We start from the raw sequence: 22,481 nt of genomic DNA on the forward strand, positions 1-22,481 counted from the left end.
GGTTACAAAACGGGGAGCCAGACTCAGCCTGTGCTGAGTGGGCAAGCGGAAGGCATAGGAATGTGGACGCTGAGATGCCCTGCCACTTATCACCCGGAAGGGTGAGGGGCGTCCGTGGCTTCCTCCTTCCAAGATTGTTACAACAATTAAGCAAGATAAAGCGTGGGAACTGCTCAGCACAGAGCTGGATGTCTGTTCTGGCCAAGGTGGCCTGATGAGATGAGGGCAAAGCGGCGCAGTGTGAACCGTAAATCCCCGTGCTCAGTGAGAGCCTCTGGGCACAGAGGACCGCGCTGTGCATGACTCTGTTCACAGGCAATCTGCCCAGAATAGGCCAGTCCGTAGTGACAGAAAGTGGCGGTTGCCAGGGGCTGGGGGTTGAGTCCTGGTGGGAACGGGCTTTCTTTTGGAGGTGATGAAAACGTTCTGGAACACTAAACAGTGGTGATGGTCGTACACACTCGTGAATGTGCCGAACGCCGCCAAATTGTGCACTTTAGTATTGCTTTGTGTGTTTTCCCATATGCACAAAAAGCAGGGGTTGGCAGAAGCAGTTAAAAGAAAGAAAAAAAAAAAACATCATCTAACCCATATGCTGTCTCCAGGAGACACACTTTGATTCAAAGACAAACAGGTTGGAAATAAAAGGATAGAAAGAGACATTGCACACAAGTAACCGCCAGAAGAGAGCCAGAGTGACTGTACTAACCACAGACAGATAGACCTTAAGACAAGAATTGTTACTAGACACACAGCAGGCTGCAGGGGTGGCTGAGGGCAGGTTACACAGGCCTCAGAGCTGCATGGTGTCTGAGGTGTCAGCCCCTCCAGAGCAACCTGCCTTAATGGATGAAGGCTTTTAGAAATCACGATTACCCGGAATGTCCCAGCCAGCTCACACAGTGGACTGGTGGACAGGTTCGGAACTGGTCACGCCGCCCTCAGAGGACTACTTGTACACCTAAGAATATCCCCACTACCGTTACAGAATGTCACCAAGTCCCAGCCTGGCTGAGGATGCTGGGGTTACCACGGTGACCCATTGTTAGGGTTGCCATGGTAGCTGGTTCTAGGGCGGTACAGGCTGCTTAGCTAAGAGTCTGCAACCTACCCCCACCATCCCCCCCACCTCCGCCTGCATCAGTCAGTCTGGCAGAGCAAATGCCACCCTTTATGGGGAAAGACAAGCCTGCCAGCCCCAGCATCCATCCCAGACAGGGTGAATGGCGCCCTGGAGACTAAGGCAGGCACCCAGGGGACGTCTGCAGAGATGGCTTGGAAGGACCTACAGGCATGGCAAGAGGGTTGGTGCTCCTGGTCAGCACACTGCCGGGTTTGGGGGCTCAGGGGCGGGACAGCAGGGCCTCACTAAGCAGGCTTAGATTGCAGTTTCTAGCCCTCGGCATGGTTGACATCTGGGGCCAGAGGCTTCTCTGTGGTGGAGAGTGTCCCGTGCACTGAGGACACTAAGCATCCTTGGCCTCCAGCCACTAGAGGACAGGGCACCCCTCAGTATGACAACCAGGAATGTCTCCAGACTTAGCCAAACGCCCACGGGGGCCAGACTGCCCCATTGAGAAGTGCTGAGTTAGAAAGCATGGGCTCCTGGCTCACTGTACATCGTCTCCATAACTTCCATGGGGGTGCCGACCCAGACTTTGGGCGCCAGGGAGTCTTCCAGAATCACAGGTTCCCAGGCAGCCCTGACCAGGAGCTCTAGAAAGTTGTTCAGAAGACCCTGCCTGTCTCCTTGAGGCCTCGGTTATCTCATCTGTGATGATAACCCCTGCTGGCCGGCCGCCACCAGCCTCACGGGGGAAAATGAAGGACCATTGTTTGTTATTTAATATTAAGATTGTTCGGGCTCACCCTATTTCCATAAATACACTCGTAGGTCCCACTGTGCATGCTAAGTTGCTTCAGTCATTTCCAACTCTTTGTGACACTAAGAACTTTAGCCCGCCAGGCTCCTCTGTCCCTGGGAGTCTCTAAGCAAGGATACTGGAGTGGGTTGCCATGCCCTCCTCTAGGGGATCTTCCCAGTGCAAGGATCGAACCCGTGTCTCCTGAGGTAATTCTTTACCTCTGAGCCTTTGAGACCAGCGCCTCTTGAGATGAGTCTTCCTCCTCTCTGGTGCAGCCGTTGCCCTCAGGGCAGCCAGGCCATTTTTCCTGGGTTTGCCCTGCACTTCCCCATGGGAGGGAGGTTGATACCTGCTCAGGTAACTCAGTCCTCCTGGTTACACCTGGAGAGACAAGGGGAGGGAGAGAAGTCCTGCATGGATGGGGGACCTGGTCCTTGTAGATTCCTCTGAAAAGCATTTTTTCACCTCCAGCAGATAAGGCCTTGGAAAGCTGGTCTCTTCATACCATTATCACTCCCAGCAAAATTAACAATAACTCATGAATACTATCCAATAGACAGTGTTGACAGTTTCCCCCAGGTAAAACAAAAATGCTGTTTTTTAAAGCTTTATTGAGATAAATTCCACATAACAGAGAGTTCATCCATTTAAAGTGTATAGCAATGTTATATACCAATTATACTCAATTTATTTAAGTTTTTTTTTTTTAATGTGGACCATTTTTAAAGTGCTTACTGAAGTTGTTACCAAATTGCTTCAGTTTTATGTTTTGGTTTTTTTTGGCTGCAAGGCAGGTGGGATCTTAGCTCCCAGGACAGGGATCAAACCTGCACCCACTGCATTGGAAGGTGAGGTCTTAAGCACAGGACTGCCACGGAAGTCCCTGTACCTCAATTTAAAATGAAGTATACAATGCAGGGCTTCCCACGTGGTTCTTGTTGTAAAGAACTTGCCTGCCAATGCAGGAGACATAAGAGACATGGGTCCAGTCCCTGGATTGGGACGATCCCCTGGAGGAGGGCATGGCAACCCACTCCAATTATTCTTGTCTGGAGAACCCCGTGGACAGGGGAGCCCGGTAGGCTACAGTCCATGGGGTCACAAAGAGTCAGACATGACTGAAATGACTTAGCACACACACACGTAGAATGCAGTGATTTTAGTATACTCACACGTGTGCAACTTTCACAGTCAGTTTTAGGACATTATCAACAACCCGGAAAGAACCCCCTTAAACCATTAACTGTCATTCTCCATTCCTGTGCCTCCTTGAGCCCCATTCCTCACTTACCATAATATCTTTAGGTTTATCTGTAGCATGTATCAGTAATTTTTTTTTTTTTGCTAAATAATTGTATTTATCAATTGTACGGGCTGCAGTCCATGGGATTGCAAAGAGTCAGACAGGACTGAGCGACTGTCACTAACGATGTTGAGCACCTTTTCGTGTGCTTATTGGTCATTTGTATATCATCTTTGGAGAAATGTCTGTTCAGATCTTTGCTCATTTTTAATTGGATTATTTGTCTTCTATGTTTATGGATTCAGGCTGATAGCATTTTGTTGAGGAGTTTTGCATCCATATTGTAGTTTTCCTGTGGTGTCTTTGATTTTTATCAGTGCAACACTGGCCTCATTATAGAATGAGTTAGGAATTCTTCTGTTTTTTGGAAAAGTTTGGGGTTGTTTTTTTTTCTTACCAGATCTATTATTTATGTATTCATTCTTAGCTGCACTACATCCTCATTGCTGTGTACAGACTTTCTCCAGTTGCAGTGAGTGGGGTCTACTCTTCGCTGTGGTGTGGGGGCTGCTCGTTGAGGAGGCTTCTCTTGTTGCTGAGCACGGGCTCCAGGCGAGTGGTCCTTGTACTTGTGGCGCGTGGGCTTTGTTGCTGTGTGGCATGTCGGGTCTTCCTGGACCAGGGATCAAACCTGTGTGCCCTCCATTGGCAGGTGGATTCTTAACCACCGGACCACCAGGGAAGTCCCTGGAGAAGTTTGTTAACACATTATTGATCCGGGGATTTTTGTAGAAACGAACACCGGTAGCGTTAATACGTCTCTAGTCAGTAATGTGTTAAGAGTTGGTGTTAATTCTCCTTTAAAGGTTTGATAAAAGTCACTGGTGCAGCCACCCGGCTTGGCCTTTTTTCATGTGCTGTTTTTGTTTTGATAATTCAATCATTTTACTTGTTTCAGGTCTATTCAGATTATCTATTTTTTTCTTGAGTCAGCTTTGGAAGTTTATGTCTTTCTAGGAATTTGTCCATCTTATCCAACTTATCTAATTTGTTGGCATACAACTGTTCATAGTATTCCTTCATAATTCTTTTTATTTCTGTAGGGTCAGTAGCGGTATTCCCTATTTCATTTCTCATTCTAGTAATTTGAATCTTCTCTTTTTCTCTTGGTCAATCTAGCAAAAGGTTTATTGTTGATCTTTTCAAAGAACCAGCTTTTAGTTTCATTGATTCCCCGTGTTATTCTTCATTTTCTCTTTCATTGGTTTCCACTCCAATCTTTATCATTTCATTTTTCCTATCCCTTTGAAGTTTATTTTGATCTACTTTCCCCAGTGTCTTAAGGTTGACGGCTAGACTGTTGATTTGAGATCCTTCTTCTTTGTTAATATAGTCACTTCCAGCTAAAATTTCTCTTTAAGCACTGTGTTAGCTACATCCCATAGGTTTTGGTGTGTTTGTGTTTTCATCTTATTTATTTTTTAAAAGCTTATTCATCTATTTGTTTGGCTGTGCTGCACACAGGATCTTCGGCTGTGGCGTGCAGACTCAGTTGCAGCATATGGGCTCTAGTGCCAAGACCAGGGACCAAACCCAGGCCTCCTGCCTTGGGGGCAGGGAGTCTCAGCAACTGGGTCTCTAGGGAAGTCCTAGCATTTTCATTTTAATTCATCTCAAAGTGTTTCTAATTTCCTTTGCAATTTCTTCTTTGACCCCTTGTTTAGTTAGGACAGGGCTGTTTAATTTCCATATATTTGTGAACTTTCAAATTCCAAATCAAATGCTACTGATTTCTAATTTAATTCCATTGTTATATATTTTTGTTATACAAAAATCATACATTTTGTATGACTTCAATCTTTTTAAATGTACTGAGTTTTGTTTTACAGCCTTAGTATAGGCGATCCTGTAGGATGTCCTGTGTGCATCGTGCCGCTGTTGAGTGGAGTGTCCTGCAGATGTCTGCTACATCCAGTTGGTCTATAGTGATGTTCAAATCTCCTGTTTCCTTGATGATCTTCTGTCTAGCTGTTTTATCCATTATTGAAAATGGGATATTGAAGTCTTAACTATTTCTCCTTTCCATTCTCTCAGATTTTGCCGCATATGTTTTTAGGGCTTCCCTACTAGGTGTATGTATGTTTATAATTATTATATCTTAGGACTTGGCTGATGTCCAGTGGCTGAGACTCTCTGCACTCCCAATGCAGAGGGCCCAGGTTCAATCTCTGGTCAGGGAACTAGATCCCACATGGCACAACTAAGGATCCGGCACACCATAACTAAAAGATCCCTAGTTGGAGAACTAAGATCCCACATGCTGCACAGCACAGCCTAAAATTAATAAATAGATAATAAAACGTGTCTCTTATAGATAATATGAGTTGGATCATATTTTCTTATGTATTCTGCCAATCTGTGCCTTTTAATGTTTACATTTACATTTAATGTAATTCAGTTTCAACCATTTACATTTAATGTAATTACCCGTGGACAGAGGAGCCTGGCAGGTTATAGTCCATGGGGTCACAAGAATCAGACATGACTTAGCAACTAAACCGCCACCACTGCCGCCACAGATAAGAAGGACTTCTGCCATTTCACCATTTTTTATTTGTGTTAATATGAATGCCTAACTATGCACTATACCCTCTATATACATTATCACATTTTTTCATACCCATTTAATGATCGAGGACTTCAAAATCTAGGAAAATGCAGTAACAGCCCGGGTCATCGGTGAAGCTGAGCTATAATGCACCCATTAGCACTTGCTTTGAAGTCTCCTCCCTCCTCCTCTGGCTTTTCCCCTTACCTCCCAGGGTGAATCTACACATGCAGCCATAAGGACCCTTTAAAAATGTAAATCCATTGAAAGGATAAATAAAATTGACAAACCATTGTTAGTAGAAGGAAAGAAATCTTAAACATTAGAGCAGAAATAAATGCAAAAGAAACAAAAGAGACCATAGCAAAAATGTAAATCCAGTAACTGCCTTGTTGACCCTCCAGTGGTTCTCACTAAAGGGCATGAGGTGTTTCATGATGAATGACTCCTGCTTACTGAACACATTCACACCCAGGGTTGCCCCCTTCCCACTTAGGCCCCCTGAGAGCTCAGAGCACGACTGACATCACTGTCATTTTATGACTTGTGAATATGTTCCAGCCTCGGCCTTGGAAGAGTCAAGAAGACTTCTAGAACCATGACCATCACCAGAGAGCTTCCACACTTTACCTGTCTTTTCCGCTAACTACACTCTACTTCACATTTTCCTTTCCTCTTCCCTCTTCAGTCCATAAGAACCCTGCAGGATCTGCTCACAGACATTTATGCACTCAAGGTCTCCGTTGAAACCCTCGGGAAGGAGGTGGCCATGCTGAAAGACGTGTTTGAGAAGGTAGATCCTCCCCAGCATCCCTCATAGTGGTCCTGCTGCTTGAACCTCTGGCGGCTGGGGTGACCAGATAGATCCAAGAAGCCTATTCTTAGTCAAAGAACACAGATATGGGGGCAAGAGAAGGGGACTGACATGGCCCAGCCACTTGGCCCATCCCACTGAACTCTGCAGTTTCCACCATGACCCTCATCCTACTGTGAAAAGACATTTGTGAGTAACAGAAACCTAATTCATTCTGCCTTAGGCAAAATAATTTATTGTCTCGTTTACTAAAAATGTCAGGAATGCTGTCAGGTACAGCCAGATCAAGGTGCTCATACCACATCAAGGTTTCTCCTTCAGTGGTACTTTCCTCCAGGTTGGCTTCATTCTCAAGTCCTAGAAGCTGCAGACTTAAAGTCCATCAACTTAGCAGAAAGAGAATACTTATTCTTTGTCTGGGAAACTTTGTTCACACTGAAAAGTAGAGTAAACCTTGCATAGGCATATGTTCTAGCTTCTGTAGCCATAAGGATATCAACCCAGACATTACCATGATGTGAAAGGATATGGAATCCCTGAAATGTAAGGTCACAGCCGGTGAGTCAGACCTGGGCTCGAAAGCCAGGCCTCCACACCCTCCAGCTAGTTTTGTGGCTGAGGTTTTACAACTTGCCCCCAGTAACATTATTTACCTTATCATCCCTAATGTACAGGTCAGTGTACACATTTGGTCATCATGGCAACTCTGAGAACTTCATTCTTGGGCTGGGTAGCTCCCCTCTGTAGCAGCAAGGGGACTGTCAGGAAACTGTATTATGAAATGCTAAATAGGATCCTTGGTCAAATCTGTTTGGCAACAATGCCTTCTCAGCCTGCTTCTTGGAGATTCCTAATGTACTTTGGTCCACTGAAGGCTCCACAATGTCCTACATACAGAAACCCCTTACATGATTTTTAAGCCTAGCATTTCCCATTTGCCCAAGGAACCCTTTCCCACTCCGTGAGAAACACTTGTTTTGGAAACTGTTCTTCCCTCTCGGTTTCTCAGTCTAAGGCCTTGCATTTGCACTGGGGAAGAACCTGGGCTGGGACCAGACCCTGCACCCTCTGGCTCACAGGCTTGGCTCATTTGACAGATCAGTCCACAAAGAATAGATGCCTTCTCAGAAGATTTGAGAGGGCAGAACCGGAAGATGAGTGCACTGCAGCGGGAAGTGGTGAGGGTCCAGCCCCATACTCCCACCCCAGATCCACGCCCTCCAGGCCCAGGGGTGCGTGGCGGCAGGGAGGGGGGAAGAGGAGAACAGTCTGGAAAGGCCCCTCTATTTGCAAGTGTGGAGGAGGAAGCCACTGAGAGCACCGTACCCTCTGGGTTCACAATCCTTGTTCCCCACCTCCTTCCCCATCCCACCTGCAGACTTCTCTCCAGAGCAAGGTGACTGCCATCCCCAAACCCGAGGACCTGGTGCTCTGGAGCAGTCTCCATGAGGCCATGTTCATCCCAGTAAGTGAAGGATGTGGCGGAGGGGGACCGGGGTCAGGGAGGGACGAGTGACAGGGTAGGGGGCAGGGTGACCATGAGCTGGTCCAGAGCAGCCCCACCAGCCCAGCCCCACATCCCACAGGGAGCTGCTCCACAACTGCTGGGAGACTCCGAACTGTGGCAGATCGCGGAGCTCGCCTCGGAGACCGCCGTTGCCCAGACAGCCGAGGACCGCGGAGGAGGCCGTCCCAGCCACTTCTCAGAGGCCATCCAGCACCCCAGGTTCCTGGAGACCGTCTGGCAGTACCAGGCGCCAGGGCAGCTGCTGGAGGAGGAGCCTGCCCAAGCAGCTTTGCTCCTTGGGGCCGAGGGGCCAGACCAGCCCCAGGTGCCAGAGCCTGCGCCTGGGCCTGGGCCTGTGTTGGGACCCAGGCCTGCACCTGGACCTGGGCCTTCACCTGGACCTGGGCCTGCGCCTGGACCTGGGCCTTTATCTGGACCTGGGCCTGTGTTCGGACCCAGGCCTGCTCCTGGGCCTGGGCCTGCGTTCGGACCCGGGCCTGCCCCTGAATTGGAACCTGCCCTGGGCCTTCAACCCACACCATCAGGATCCTGGACTGTACCACCACAAGGCTGGCCTCCTCCCAGAGGCTTTCCCGGGACCAGCCCTGGGCCTTTCTGGGGCTTCCAGCCTGGCCTACGCCCAATGGGCTTCCCGCCTGCCAGGTTGCGGGACTTCAGGGCCCCACCCCCAGCCATGGAGCTGGGCTCAGCTTGGCCTCGTTCGCAGCAGTCCATGTACTACCCGGGAGACATGTCCAAGCTCTCTGCTCTCTCAGAAAAGGAGGAAGAATCCTCCTCCGTGGAAAGGGAAGGCCCTCGGGACAGAGCCCCGAGGGCTGAGGTCCCGCCAGGAGGCCTCCCTAAGGGATTCCGGTCTGCCGTTCAGCAGATGAAACCCAGCGCTGCCCTCATGGCCGCGGCCGCTGCCTCCTACACCTCTGATGTGGCCACATCAGCAGCCCGGGCGGCCAAGGCCACTGCCAAGCTGATCAGGGACGCCCCTGCCACCAAATTGGCCACTGTAGCAACAGCCGCGGCCACAGCCGGGCCCTTAGGGGTCCTTGCAGAATTTCTGGGAGCGGGGCCCTCGCGCGGGGCCTTCTCCGGGGCCGAGGTGGAGGACTTGCTGGAGGTGGAGGATGAGGACTTGCTCTCTCCTGCATACTCTTCTGTCTTTGTCTCTCCCGACACGGCCCTGTCCCAGGCCATGCTAGCCGCTAAACATGCCACGACCCCCGAAGACAAGAAGAAGGCCGTCAGGTATTCCATGAGCCACATAGCCCAGATGCCTGTCAGACACGACACCCTGAAAGAAGAGTTTGCCCAGCTGTCATCTAACCTGCAGCAGCGTATGACTTATCTAGGTAGGCCCGGCCTGACTCCTGGAAGGGTAACGAGGGCTCAGGCCCTCCTTGTGGCCTTTGAGAGGCACCTCCTCTCCATTGAGCTACCCCAACAAAATGTTACCATTTGGCTAATACCACCATTAGCCAACATTCCTTTGGCTTAAGAATTAATCTCTTACTAGTCTATTCTCTTACAATGAATGTACAGTGAGGTCTTATCTTAAGGGAGAGGGGTAGTTACAGTCTAAAGTTGGTGCCTAAGGAGGAAAAGCACTAGCCAGAATTACTCTTGGAAATTCCCTTTCAATCGTCCATAAAACACTACTGCCTTACAGTGTTTTGATAAGTTCAGATCACCCAGAGTTTCTAGGCGCACTGAACAGACCCCGGATGATGTGGTCAGTTTGGGATTAGGAACAATAGCTGGGCAAACATATATTTCCTTAAAGGCCAGTCATGTTCTAGGGGGCAGTAGGACCAACAGGGGGCTTCCTAGGTGGTGCTGGTGGTAAAGACCCCGCTTGCCAGTACAGGAGGCGCAAGAGTCACAGGTTCCATCCCTGGGTCAGGAAGATCCTTTGGAATAGGAAATGGCAACCCACTCCAGTATCCTTACCTGGAGAATCCCCATGGACAGAAGAGCCTGGTGGGCTACAGTCCATGGGGCTGCAGAGTTGGACACGACTGAGCACACAGGACTGATAGATTTATGCTCCCAGTTCACGCACACCATGAGCATATGTTCACTGTGGGAAATGGAGGGTGGGGAGTGGCCTACCCTAGAAGTTCTGAACCTTAAGCTTGCCTCAGCATCCCAGGGGGTCTTGGTAAGTCACAGACTGCTGGGGTTAGCCCCACATCTGGCTTGTTGATCTGGGTAGGACCCTGGACTTTCTTTTTTAACCCATTCCAGGGGATGCTGCTTATAACGCTGGTGACCCAGGGAACCCACTTTGAACTCTACTGTCCTCGCCTGTTTGAATCCTTATCTTGCTTTTGTGCTCTCTGCCAAGTGTAATAGTTGAATTAGCCCAAGTTGAATCCATATGTGGCACCACCCTTGGTGGGCAGGTGCCGTCCCACGGATCCTGAAAAAGTAGAACTTCGAGCAGCCAAAAAGATCCACGTCAATTTCTGAATCCTGGGGCACAGCTCAGTTTATGACGGTCATGAATTTAAATATAAAACATAAAGTCGTAGTAGCCCAAACTCTACCTCTGACCAGCTGCCACTTTTGTTAAGAAAACTAAAGATAGCTTGTAAACGTGTCCTGGCTGCAGCTTCTCGTACCCTCCTAGCTGTGCCCTGGACATCACTTTTTGGCCTCTCCTCTGAAACGGGATATAGGGTACTTTTTGTTACCCCACTCCTTTCTTGTTAAACCTGTCTTTGCATCTTGTTGTGTGATAATACATTTCATGAACTCCCAGAAGTAAACATGCCATAGTTTTACTCAGGACCATTTCTGGAAGGGCAGTAAATTCCAGAGAGATTTCCCTAGGCCTGAGCTATCTAGTAGGATACCACAAAACTGTCAAATATCTGAAATGGGGCAAGTTCAAGTTCTCATGTGATCCAAATATAAAGTGCACACCAGGGACTTCCCTGTGGTCCAGTGGTTAAGACTTGGCCTTCCAATGCAGGGGGCATGGATTTGATCCCTGGTCAGGAAGCTAAGACCCCACATACCTCATGGCCAAAAAAAACAAAAACGTAATACAGAAGCAACATTGTATGAAAATCAATGAAGACTTTAAAAATGGTCCACATTAAAAAAAAAAATCTAATCTAAAAGTGCACATTGGATATTGAGGGCTTACTACAAAAACAAAAATGTGAAATATTGTTAAACATTTTGTTGATCACATGTTAAAATGATGCTTTTTTTTTTTTTTGGCCCTGCAGCTCCTGGGACCTTCATTCCCCATCCAGGGATTGAACCCATGCCCTCAGCAATGAATGCATGGAATCCTAACCACTGGACTGCCAGGGAATTCCCAAAATGATACTATTTTGGATTCAGTTTAGTTCAGTTCAGTTGCTCAGTCATGTCTGACTCTTTGCAACCCGATGGACTGCAGCACGCTAAGCTTCCCTGTCCATCATAAACTCCTGGAGCTTACTCAAACTCATGTCCATTGAGTCGGTGATGCCATCCAACCATCTCATCCTCTGTCGTCCCCTTCTCCTCCTGCCTTCAATCTTTCCCAGCATCAGGGTCTTTTCAAATGAGTCAGTTCTTCGCATCAGGTGGCCAAAGTATTGGAGCTTCAGTTTCAGCATCAATCCTTCCAATGAATATTCAGGACTGATTTCCTTTAGGATGGACTGGTTGGATCTCCTTGCAGTCCAAGGGACTCTCAAGAGTCTTCTCCACTACCATAGTTCAAAAGCATCAATTCTTCGGTGCTCAGCTTTCTTTATAGTCCAACTCTCACATCCATACATGACCACTGGAAAAACCAAAGCTTTGACTAGACGGACCTTTGTTGGCAAAGTAATGTCTCTGCTTTTTAATATGCTGTCTAGGTTGGTCATAACTTTCCTTCCAAGGAGCAAGCGTCTTTTAATTTCATGGCTGCAATCACCATCTGCAGTGATTTCGGAGCCCAGAAAAATAAAGTTTGTCACTATTTCCACTGTTGCCCCATCTATTTCCCATGAAGTGATGGGACCAGATGCCATGATTTTCGTTTTCTGAATGTTGAGTTTCAAGCCAACTTTTTCCCTCTCCTCTTTCACTTTCATCAAGAGGCTCTTTAGTTCCTCTTCACCCTCTGCCATAAGTGTGGTGTCGTCTGCATATCTGAGGTTATTGATATTTCTCCCAGCAATCTTGATTCCAGCTTGTGCTTCATTCAGCCCAGCATTTCTCATGATGTACTCTGCATATAAGGTAAATAAGCAGGGTGACAATATACAGCCTTGACATACTTCTTTCCCAATTTGGAACCAGTTTGTTGTTCCATGTCCAGTTCTAACTGTTGCTCCTTGACCTCCATACAGATTTCTCAGGAGGCAGGTCAGGTGGTCTGGTATTCCCATCTTTTTAAGAATTTTCCAGTTTGTTGTGATCCACACAGTCAAAGGCTTTGGCATAGTCAATAAAGCAGAAGTAGATGTTTTCCTGGAACTCTCTTGCTTTTTCGATGATCCAGTGGATGTTGGCAATTTGACCTCTGGTTCCTCTGCCTTTTCTAAAACCAGCTTGAACATCTGGAAGTTCACAGTTCACATACTGTTGAAGCCTGGCTTGGAGAATTTTGAGCATTACTTTTCCAGTGTGTGAGACGAGTGCAATTGTGCAGTAGTTTGAGCATTCTTTGGCATTGCCTTTCTTTGGGATTGGAATGAAAACTGACCTTTTCCAGTCCTGTGGCCACTGCTGAGTTTTCCAAATGTGCTGGCATATTGAGTGCAGCACTTTCACAGCATCATCTTTTAGGACTTGAAATAGCTCAACTGGAATTCCATCACTTCCACTAGCTTTGTTCGTAGTGATGCTTCCTAAGGCCCACTTGACTTCACGTTCCAGGATGTCTGGCTCTAGGTGAGTGATCACACCATCGTGATTATCTTGGTTGTGAAGGTCTTTTTTGTACAGTTCTTCTGTGTATTCTTGCCAGCTCTTCTTAATATCTTCTGCTTCTGTTAGGTCCATACCATTTCTGTCCTTTATTGTGTCCATCTTTGCGTGAAATGTTCCCTTGGTATCTCTAATTTTCTTGAAGAGATCTCTAGTCTTTCCCATTCTATTGTTTTCCTCTATTTCTTTGCATTGATCATTGAGAAAGGCTTTCCTATCTCTTCTTGCTATTCTTTGGAACTCTGCATTCAAATGGGTATATCCTTTTCTCCTTTGCCTTACACTTCTCTTCTTTTCTCAGCTATTTGTAAGGTCTCCTCAGATAACCGTTTTGCCTTTTTGCATTTGTTTTTCTTGGAGATGGTCTTGATCACTGCCTCCTGTACAATTTTGGATTAGAGTGGGTTAAAAAGATTTTTTAAATTAATTTCACCTGCTAATTTTTAGATTTTTCTTTTAAAAGATGTCACTAGAAAATTTTAGATGACCTCAAAGGCCCCCAAGCTCACAGCTTCCTTCTATTGGAAGACATCATCTTAGATACTTCATAACAGAAGCAGATAGAGCTCTAGAAGCATTTTTCCCCATCCCTGTCCCTGACAGCCACCCACTCCTTTGCTTTCAGCTAACATGGGAGCCTCTTCCAAGCTTGGGTCAACATTGGACATCTTGCAGGAAAAGATTGGCAACCTCCAGAAATCCAGGATGAAGGTCAGTGTCCTGGCCAGAAAAGGCATTGAGAAGATGATGGTTTGAGGTGACCGCAGAGTCCATGGCCAGAGCCAGGGCAGGTCCTGCCCTTCCAGACGAAGAAGCACCATCTGTCCCGGAGCGGAAAGAAAGCCGATCTGCTCCATCTGGGGCGGGGCTCCCAAGGTTGGGCGGCTGTACGGTTCCCCTGACAGGGTTTAGGAGGCTGTGGGCTGGAAGCTACCCCAGGCTAGTACCCTCTTCAAGTCCCTTCCCTGCTGTGGCAACCTCAAGAGAAGAGGCCTCAGATGTCTGTGTCTCCTGTGTAGGAGGAGGAACTTGAGAGAGTTTGGGGCCACCAGATCGAGATGATAAAGGACCACCACATCGTGCTGGACAGGGCAGTGAACAGGCTCCAGATTCGCCTGGATGAGTTAAAGGTCCGGAGGTCTGGGAGGCCCAGAGTGGGGAGGATTCCTCATCGGGACGTTGAGACTCTTCCCAGAGGTTTCACAGATAGCCCAAAGGCAGGGGAACCAGGGACACTCTCCTGGCATTTCACTGTGTGTGAAGTAGACAGCCACAAAAAGCAAACCAACCCCACCCCCCCACCCCCACACATACACCAGAGCACCTGAACACGGTCTTTCTCGTTCACCACTGGGGTCACCCACCTGGCGCCAAGTGAACGAATCAATGAATGAATAGGAGGATTTCTGGCACCAGCTGTGCATGTCTCTAACCTTTCCCCTAAACTGGCTTATTGTCTGAGCGCTCACGCCACAGGGACTGGATGGAACAGCGGCGTCTGACATGAGAAATGTGAGGACCCTGAAAAGCACCTCCCAGGGGTCACTCAGCCAGACACCTCCTCCCGTGGGCTGGCTGGGCTGCCCTGACCACCCCAGCCTGATGGTCCTCGGGACCATTCCGGTCTGAGCCTTGTCCTGGAGGCATCCCAGATCTTCAGAGAAAAGATCACCGTCCTTCGCAGTGGGGAGGAGGTGACCTTTTCTCCCGGGGGTGTAATGAGACAAAATCCCAAACAGAGCCACCTGAGGTGGTTCCTGTGGGGGCTTTCCATTCCAAGTCAGGGGCTGTTGGTGGGACGCCCTAGGATGTGGGGAGCCAGAGGGGAGGGCAGAGCTCCCCTCCCAAGGTCATCACACGGAGTGACCAAGCCAGCCTGCACAGGGCAAGTTGGACGGGAGGAAAGCTTATCGAAGGAGAGCTGATGCCCAGCCTGAGCGGAGAGGAAGGGAGCGCCAGGGCCGTGTGTGGGCACAGGATACACAGTCTTGGGCTGAGACACTTGTGAGTACTAGGATCAGGAAGTGCGCCGTCTCTTGCCAACCCTGGGCTCTTGTTTAGCCACTGCTTTTCAGAAAGGCTGGGATGCTGTGTCCTAGGGACCTACTGGAACCCTTCCTGGTTGGAGACCAGGACCAGTTCATCCGGCATGTCTGATGTGGCATCCCACTCCGCTCAGGGTAGGAGAAGGGGGCTCAGAATCTGCCTCCAGAAAGCCGTCACTGGTCCCTCGTTGAGAGAAGCTCAAGAGGAGTTTGGCCCAACAGGCTGAATGGACTAAGTCAGCCTTTGTCCAGACTTCCTTCCTGCCCCTCGTGCCCACAAGAGCTAATTGCTTCTAAAAGTGGACCCCAGAAGGATCTGGAGCGGGGCTTTGTATATAGCACACTTCATCAAATAGTTCTTAAATGAACACAGGCTGCGAATCATCAGCAGCCCCATGGAGCCCTTCCAGCAGAGAGAGGAGGGAGGCAGACACCCTCCCGGGTTCTGTTGCAGCAGCGGGGCTAGTGAAGAAACGCCGCCAACACTGCCTTCTACCTGGAAAGCTGGGAGAAAACGTTCTGGACGTAACAAGTGGCACGAGAAACCCCATCACCCCTGCGTCATTCGGCCCACGTGACTGAGCCTTCACTCCGCACCAGGCGACCTTCCAGGGTCCCGCGATACAGCGGTCAAGAAGACGGACAACGCCCGGGCCCTTCTGTGTTTCTCGCGGGGGAGTGATAGCATATGTTTGTCTTTAATCGAAGCATGATTTACACACAGTAAAATGCCCAGGCTTGAAGCATAGCCGCTTGACTCATTTTTGCCTCTTTGTGCAGCCATGTCAGCACCATCCAGATGGAAGCATTTCCATCACCTCAGACTGCTGCTTTGGGAGCGTTTCTCACAAAGGATGCAGCAGGAAAGTGAATGAGAACAGAACTCTTTCCGACTCAGTATGGAAATGTGAACACACTATCTGCCCTTTGCAAACGGGCAGGCATCTTTTATAAGCTACAGGCTGCATTCCAGGACCTCTTTTTTTTTTTTTGATGTGGACCATTTTTTAAGTCTTTATTGAATTTGTTACAGTATTGCTTGTTTTATGTTTTGGTTTTTTGGCCGAGAAGCGTATGGGACCATTAGCTCCCCAACCAGGGATCAAACCACACTCCCCTGCTTTGGAAGGTGAAGTCTTAACCACGGGATCAACAGGGAAATCCCCAAAACCATTCTTTTTATTTTCTTTTTTTAAAGTTCCTATCGGAGTACAGTTGATTTATAATATTGTGTTAGTTTCTGCCGTACAGCCAAGTGAATCAGTTATATACATCCAAAGCTGTTCTTGGAACAATCAGTGATATCCAAGGCTCTGGCTGGGTGCAGGAGAGGACTGATACGAGAGGTGACATGTATCGAATGCTAACTCTTCTAGGAAGATGCCATTTCTAGTCCCCTCGGCTTCCTCGGAGCAGGAGTGATATTAATGCCATTTGAGCAAGGAGGAAACAGATTCAGGCAGAGTAACCAGCCAGTTGGGAGGCGGCCTTCCGTTGTGGTTAGATAGGCCTGGGTTTCAATCCCGATTCTGCCACTTACTGGGCTTTCTGTGGCTGCTGTAACATATAACCACAAACCATGTGACTTAAAACTAGAGACATGTACTCTTCCCAATTCTTGGAGGCTGAAAGCCCTGAACCAAGGTCCTGGCGGGCCCTCGCGCTGTCTGAAGGCTTCAGGGGGGATCCTTCTTGGCCTCTCCTAGCTTCTAGCAGCTCCAGGTGTTCCTTGGTTTGTAGACGCATCGCTCGAGTCTCTGCCTCCATTGTCACGTGACCTTCTTCTTTGTGTCTTCACGTGGCCTCCTCATCCATGTGTGAGCACATCTTAACTGATTTCACCTGCGAAGAGCCATTTCCAAATAAGGCCACGTTCATAGGTTCTGGGAAGGTGTAAATTCTGGGAAGGACCTTAGTCTACCCCGTGCATGGGTAACCCTGGCAGTGGAAGTTAGAGGGTCCCATCTTCTCTATATTTCTAGATTTTAATTAGGATCAGCCAAATGGGGCTCTAAGTGTTCTTGTCGGGCCTGATGACTCCAAAAGGTCAGCTCCCCACTAACGTGGGGTTGGAGGAAAAAGCCTGACTCCAGGCAGGGCAGGAGCTCCCGTCCCCACCTCCACCACCTGTACTAGACTTTGAGACCCACCTGGGCGCAAGGCGATGTGAAGAAGCTTTGTGTTAATTAAAATTAGGTTTGTCTTCAAATAACATAAACCCCCCAAATAGCTGACTTAAGTCATAAGTGTATTTCTCTTTTGTTTTTTGTTGTTGTTAGTCGCTCAGTCATGTCTGACTGTTTGCGACCCCAATGGACTGTAGCCCACCAAGTTCCTCTGTTCATGGCATTCCCCAGGCAAGAATATTGGAGTGGATTGCCATTTCCTTCTCTAGGGGATCTTCCTGACCCAGGGATGGAGCCTGCATGTCCTGCCTTCACAGGCGGGTTCTTTACCACTGAACTACCAGGGAAACCCCGTATTTCTCTTTTATGTTCAAGAAACTCAGAGCTGGTATAGAGCTCCTTGGTGTGTGACTTCTGTTCACAAGGTCACCTCATGGTCCAAGACAGCTGCTGGTGCTCCAATGATTTAACTCTGTGTCTAAGCCAGCAGTGAAGAGAACAGCTACCCACTTCCATTTATACTTCAGTGGTCACATCAAGCTATAAAGGAGGCTGTGAAATACAGTCATGATTCTGGGTGGCCAGATGCCAGCTGAAAGATGGGGGTTCTGTTTCTGAGAGTGAAAGGGAGACCAGATATGAAGGGAGAAGTAGAAGCCTATTTCCAGTTTTGGAGGGAGAGTGACCTCCCCCACTGCTGGGGACATGGCCCAGTAGATCGAGGCTCTTCCCAACAGGGAAGCTGGCTGCTCCTGTCGTGTGGAGGGTCCAGTCAGTGGAGATAGGGCAGAATTGATGCAGGGAATTGGTTCTTTGTGGAGTCATGGGGGTGGGAAGTGAGGGTTTTCGCCTGACACGGGGCACAGTGCGTGTCGCATATAAGTGCTTGCTTGATGTAGAGACTCCATTACAGATCAGAAGAGATGCGCTTGCCTCAAACATCTAGGGGCCCAAAGCATCAGCTCTGGTTTGTGCGTTCCTTCCTCCAGTCTTCCTTCCTTTCCTGTGTCGCAGAGTTCTATGATGCCACCCCCAAGGGGACAGGTTGTCCCGAGCCCCCGTTCCTTCCCTTTTGATCTGGAAACCTGGAGCTCAAGCCTTTCCCTGTGCCAGCCCGCCTGCTGTCCACCCCGCCCCACTGCTCCCTTCCTAGGGCGGAGGCTGAAGGCAGAGGCTGTCCTCAGGACCCCTGAGGACGACTGACATCCCTCCGCCTCTGTTCTTAGGTTGTCTATGCTCAACTAAGAAACCTAGAAATGTACAAGGCAGACCGAAATGAGATGGAGCAGGAGTTGAAAGAGGTGAGTGAGCAGAGACTCCTCTCCCCTACTCCATCCCTGACCCCGAGCCCGGCTCTCCCACTGAGGGAAATGGAATCATCCAGCCAGCACGAAGCCAGGCACACAGACTTCCCAAGCTTCCATCCACCTTTATCATATAGAAAATCCGGGGGAAGTTCTCAAAAGTTGTCCCACCAGTTCTAATTGTCAGCGACTCAGGATTAGTGACAATTTTTTAAACTGAAGTTTAGTTGTTTTACAATGTTAATTACTGCTGTACAGCAAAGCGATGCACACAGTGAAAGTGTTAGACACGCAGTCGTGTCTGTCTCTCTGTGACTCCGTGGACTGTAGCCCACCAGGCTCCTCTGTCCATGGGATTCTCCAGGCAAGAATATTGGAGTGGGTTCCCATTCCCTTCTGCAAGGGATCCTCCCAACCCAGGGACTGAACCCAGGCCTCCTGCATTGCAGGCAAGTTCTTTACCATCTAAGTCACCAGGGAAGCCCAATGTACATGGTATATATACATGTATATGCATTCTTTTCCACTATGGTTTATCCCAGGATATTGAATATAGTTCTCTGTGCTATACGGTAGAGCCTTGTTGTTTATCCATCCTATGTATAAAAGCTTACATCTGCTAACTCCAACCTCCAACTCCGTCTTTCTCCCGACCCCTCCCCCAGCAACCACCAGTCTTTCCCTGTGTCTGTGATGCTGTTTCTGTTTCACAGACAGCTTCATTCATGTCATGCTTCAGATTCCACATGTAAATGATGTCATGTGGTGCCTGTCCTTCTCTTTCTGGCTTAATTCACTTAGTATGCTCATCTCTAGCTGCATCCGTGTTGCTGCAAATGGCATTATTTTGTTCTTCTTTATGGCCAAGTCATATTCCATGCCACACACACCACATCTTTATCCATTCATCTGTCGATTTTGGTCGTTCATTTTAGTTGTTTCTATGTCTTGGCTATTGTGAATAGTGCTGCTATGAACACAGGCCTGCATGTATCTTTCTGAATTATAGTTTGTGTCAATTTGTTAAGTGAACTTAAAAACCATACCTCAACTTCCCCATCACAGGAAAACCCTGGCTTTGATCTAATAGCTGTGTTTGAGCCGGACCCCAAGGTTGAATTTAAGCCAAGGCTGGGTATCCAGGGTCCCTATCTAGAACAACTGACCAAAGTGATCTGACCTCCCCAAGATCCCCTCTTCTCCCACCCCCACAGCCCTGCCTCCCTGAGTCCCATCTCTCCCCAGAAGGCCGACAAGAGCTCCCTGGCAGGCAAGGCAAGCCGGGCTGACCTGGACACGGTGGCCATGCAGCTGAATGAAATGATTCAGGGCATGCTCTTCAGGGTGGTTGCCAATGAGGATGACTGGAAGAAGGCTCTGGAGCAGTTGGACAAAGACGTACGTACCAAGGTGAGGAGCTCTGTATTAATCACCACCTCCTGCATAACAAACTACCCTGAAATTTAGTGCCTTAAGACAGCAACGTTCAAAGTTTATGAGGGTCAGGAATTTGGGGGCAGCTTACTGGGTGGCTCAGGGCCTCCCACAAGGCTGCAGTCAGGGTGTCGTCCAGGGCCCGCGTCGTCCAGAGGCTTGACTGGGGCTGGAAGAGCCACTTCCAAGATAGCACCCTCACATAGCTGTGAGCAAGACTTGGCACTTCCTCATCACGCGGTGGCCCCCTTAGGGCTGCTTGAGCAGCCTCACAACAGGGCAACGAGTGTTCCCCCCGCCAGGAGCGTATGATCCAAGAGAGCAAGACAGAAGCTGCAATGTCTTCTCTGACTTAGCCACAGAAGTCACACTCCATCACTTCTGTGATATCCTGTTGGTTACGCAGGTCAGACCTGTTCAGTGTGATAGTCGGGGAGCGTGTGGGACACTGACCACCATAGTACTCCTCTCTGGACAAGCAAAGGGACGTGGCGGGCAGAGGGAGCGTCCTGCTGGTCATTTATTTATGCATTCATCATTTAAGGACCACCTGTGTTGAGCCAGACCCTGGGGAAACGTTGATAAGGAGTCATAGCCTTCATTTGTACTGTCCACTAGAGAGACAAGATAAGTCAGGCTAACCCCTTCCATGCTGTGTGGTTCCTGCAGCTGGTGTGACTGGTGTGGATAAAAGCACTGGGGTTTAGAATCAGGCACTTGGGGTCTGAGTCCCAGCCCTGCCGTGATCAGCATTGTGTCCTGAGTTACAGAACCTGTTCAAGTCTTGGTTTTCTCATCTGTAAAGTGAGGATTTATTCACTCATCATCCACCTATTGGGTACCTCTGGTTAAGAAGGATACGACGATAAGCAAAACAGATACAGGACACACTTGTCGTAAAAATCATACAAATCAGTGCAGAATTACAGCTGAAGTAACTCAGTTATCTGCAGAACCACTGACCTGTTTTTCTCCCATAATTGCATGGCAGGGTGAAAAAAAGTGGGACAGAAACTGCTCTAGATTGAAAGAGTCTCAGGAGTCAAAACAACCAAATGCAATACATGAGGAGACTTCCCATGTTTCAGTTGCTCCAACTCTGAAAATTGGCTGGAAATTAGATCAAATTCAGGCATGAGTGCTCATTATGTTAGGTGGGATAATGGTACTGCAGTCATATAAGAAAATCACTAAAATATTTGGGTGGAATGTTGTGATTTCTATAACTTAAAGGAAAAACCAACACTGCATCAATTCCTTGGAGGTCAGGGTTAGGACTCTGCACTTCCACTGTAGGGGTTCGATCCCTGGTCTGGGGACTAAGATCCGGCAAGCTGCACAGCACAGCTGAATAGAGAGGGGGAAAAAAAAAGGCAGATGGAGCAATATGTTAATAATGACTAAATCTACATAGTGGGTATTTCAGGGTTCATGATTCTAGTCTTTTTCCTCTCTATGTGTCTAAATTTTTTTCCTGATTGAAAGCTTTTCTGTTGTTTGTTGGTTTAAGTGGCCCTGCCCTCACTGCTCTCCTTTTCTTTGTGTATTTTTCATTGTGGGAACATTCACGTGACATAAAATCAACCACTGACAATTTTCAGGTGATGAATCCCGTGGCATTTGTTACTCACAGTGTTGTGTTAGCACCACCTCTCTCTGGTTCTGGCACATTTCCATCCCCCCAGAAGGAGACCCCAGACCCGTGAGGCAGTGACCCCTCACTCCCCCTTCCCCCAGCCCCTGGCAGCCACTAATCTACTGTCTGGATTGGCCAATTTGGGACATTTCATATAAATGAGTCACACAGCATGTGACTTTTAGTGTCTGGTTTCTTGCACTCAGCATCATGCTTTCAAGGTTCACCATGTTGCAACATGGGTTTCCCTGATGGCTTAGATGGTAAAGAATCTGCCTGCTATGCCAGAGACCCGGGTTTGATCCCAGGATCGGGAAGATGCCCTGGAGAAGGGAATGGCAACCCACTCCAGTATACTTGCCTGGAGAATCCCATAAACAGAGGCGCCTTGCAGGCTACAGTCCATGGGTTTGCAAAGAGTTAAGACATGACTGAGTAACTAACATACACATGTTGTCACATAAATCAGAAGTTCATTTTTTCCCATGACTGAATAACATGGGCAGACAGACAGACCGCATTTTGTTTGTTCATCTGCTGACGGACACGGGTTATTTCCACCTTTGGACTCTTGTGAATAATGCTGCTATGAACATTCGTGAGCAAGTTTTTGTTTGAAGACCTGTTTCCCGTGACTTTGGGTAGATACCCAGGAGTGGTCATTTATTTATCCATTCATCATTTAATGATCACCTGTGTTCGTTTAGTGACCACCAGGAGTGGAATTGCTAGGTCGTATGGTAATTCCATGTTTAACTTTTTGTAGGGGTAATATATTGTGATGTCTGTGATTATTCTTACATGATTCAGAAAACAAACACTTACATACATATGGACAGATAAAGAAGACATTGTGAAATGTTAAGAATTGGTGAATTTAAGTGGATATAGGAGTGTTCTTTGGACTACTCTTGCAACTTGTGTATAGTTTTGGTCTGTGTGTGTGTGTGTAGTTTTAAAAGACTGT

At 48.2% G+C, this 22,481-nt stretch overlaps 1 protein-coding gene across 11 annotated transcripts in view; it reads left to right on the forward strand.

The window, feature by feature from the left end:
* Window positions 1-22,481, forward strand: part of C25H16orf96 (chromosome 25 C16orf96 homolog) — a 59,397-nt gene that overhangs the window by 26,161 nt on the left and 10,755 nt on the right. For 7 of the 11 annotated variants that reach the window (XM_070779574.1, XM_070779575.1, XM_070779576.1 and 4 more), the window contains 8 exons: window positions 6,405-6,509; window positions 7,628-7,708; window positions 7,909-7,995; window positions 8,117-9,401; window positions 13,595-13,680; window positions 13,989-14,099; window positions 18,367-18,441; window positions 19,690-19,854. In XM_070779574.1, coding sequence (XP_070635675.1) covers window positions 6,486-6,509; window positions 7,628-7,708; window positions 7,909-7,995; window positions 8,117-9,401; window positions 13,595-13,680; window positions 13,989-14,099; window positions 18,367-18,441; window positions 19,690-19,854 — 1,914 coding nt within the window. In that variant the 5' untranslated portion in view covers window positions 6,405-6,485. The remainder of the gene's footprint in view (window positions 1-6,404; window positions 6,510-7,627; window positions 7,709-7,908; window positions 7,996-8,116; window positions 9,402-13,594; window positions 13,681-13,988; window positions 14,100-18,366; window positions 18,442-19,689; window positions 19,855-22,481) is intronic. The other 4 variants (XM_070779567.1, XM_070779572.1, XM_070779573.1 and 1 more) reach the window with 4 other exon arrangements.

Source organism: Bos indicus, chromosome 25 (genome assembly GCF_029378745.1).
Source record: "Bos indicus isolate NIAB-ARS_2022 breed Sahiwal x Tharparkar chromosome 25, NIAB-ARS_B.indTharparkar_mat_pri_1.0, whole genome shotgun sequence".
NCBI classification, from domain to species: domain Eukaryota; kingdom Metazoa; phylum Chordata; class Mammalia; order Artiodactyla; family Bovidae; genus Bos; species Bos indicus.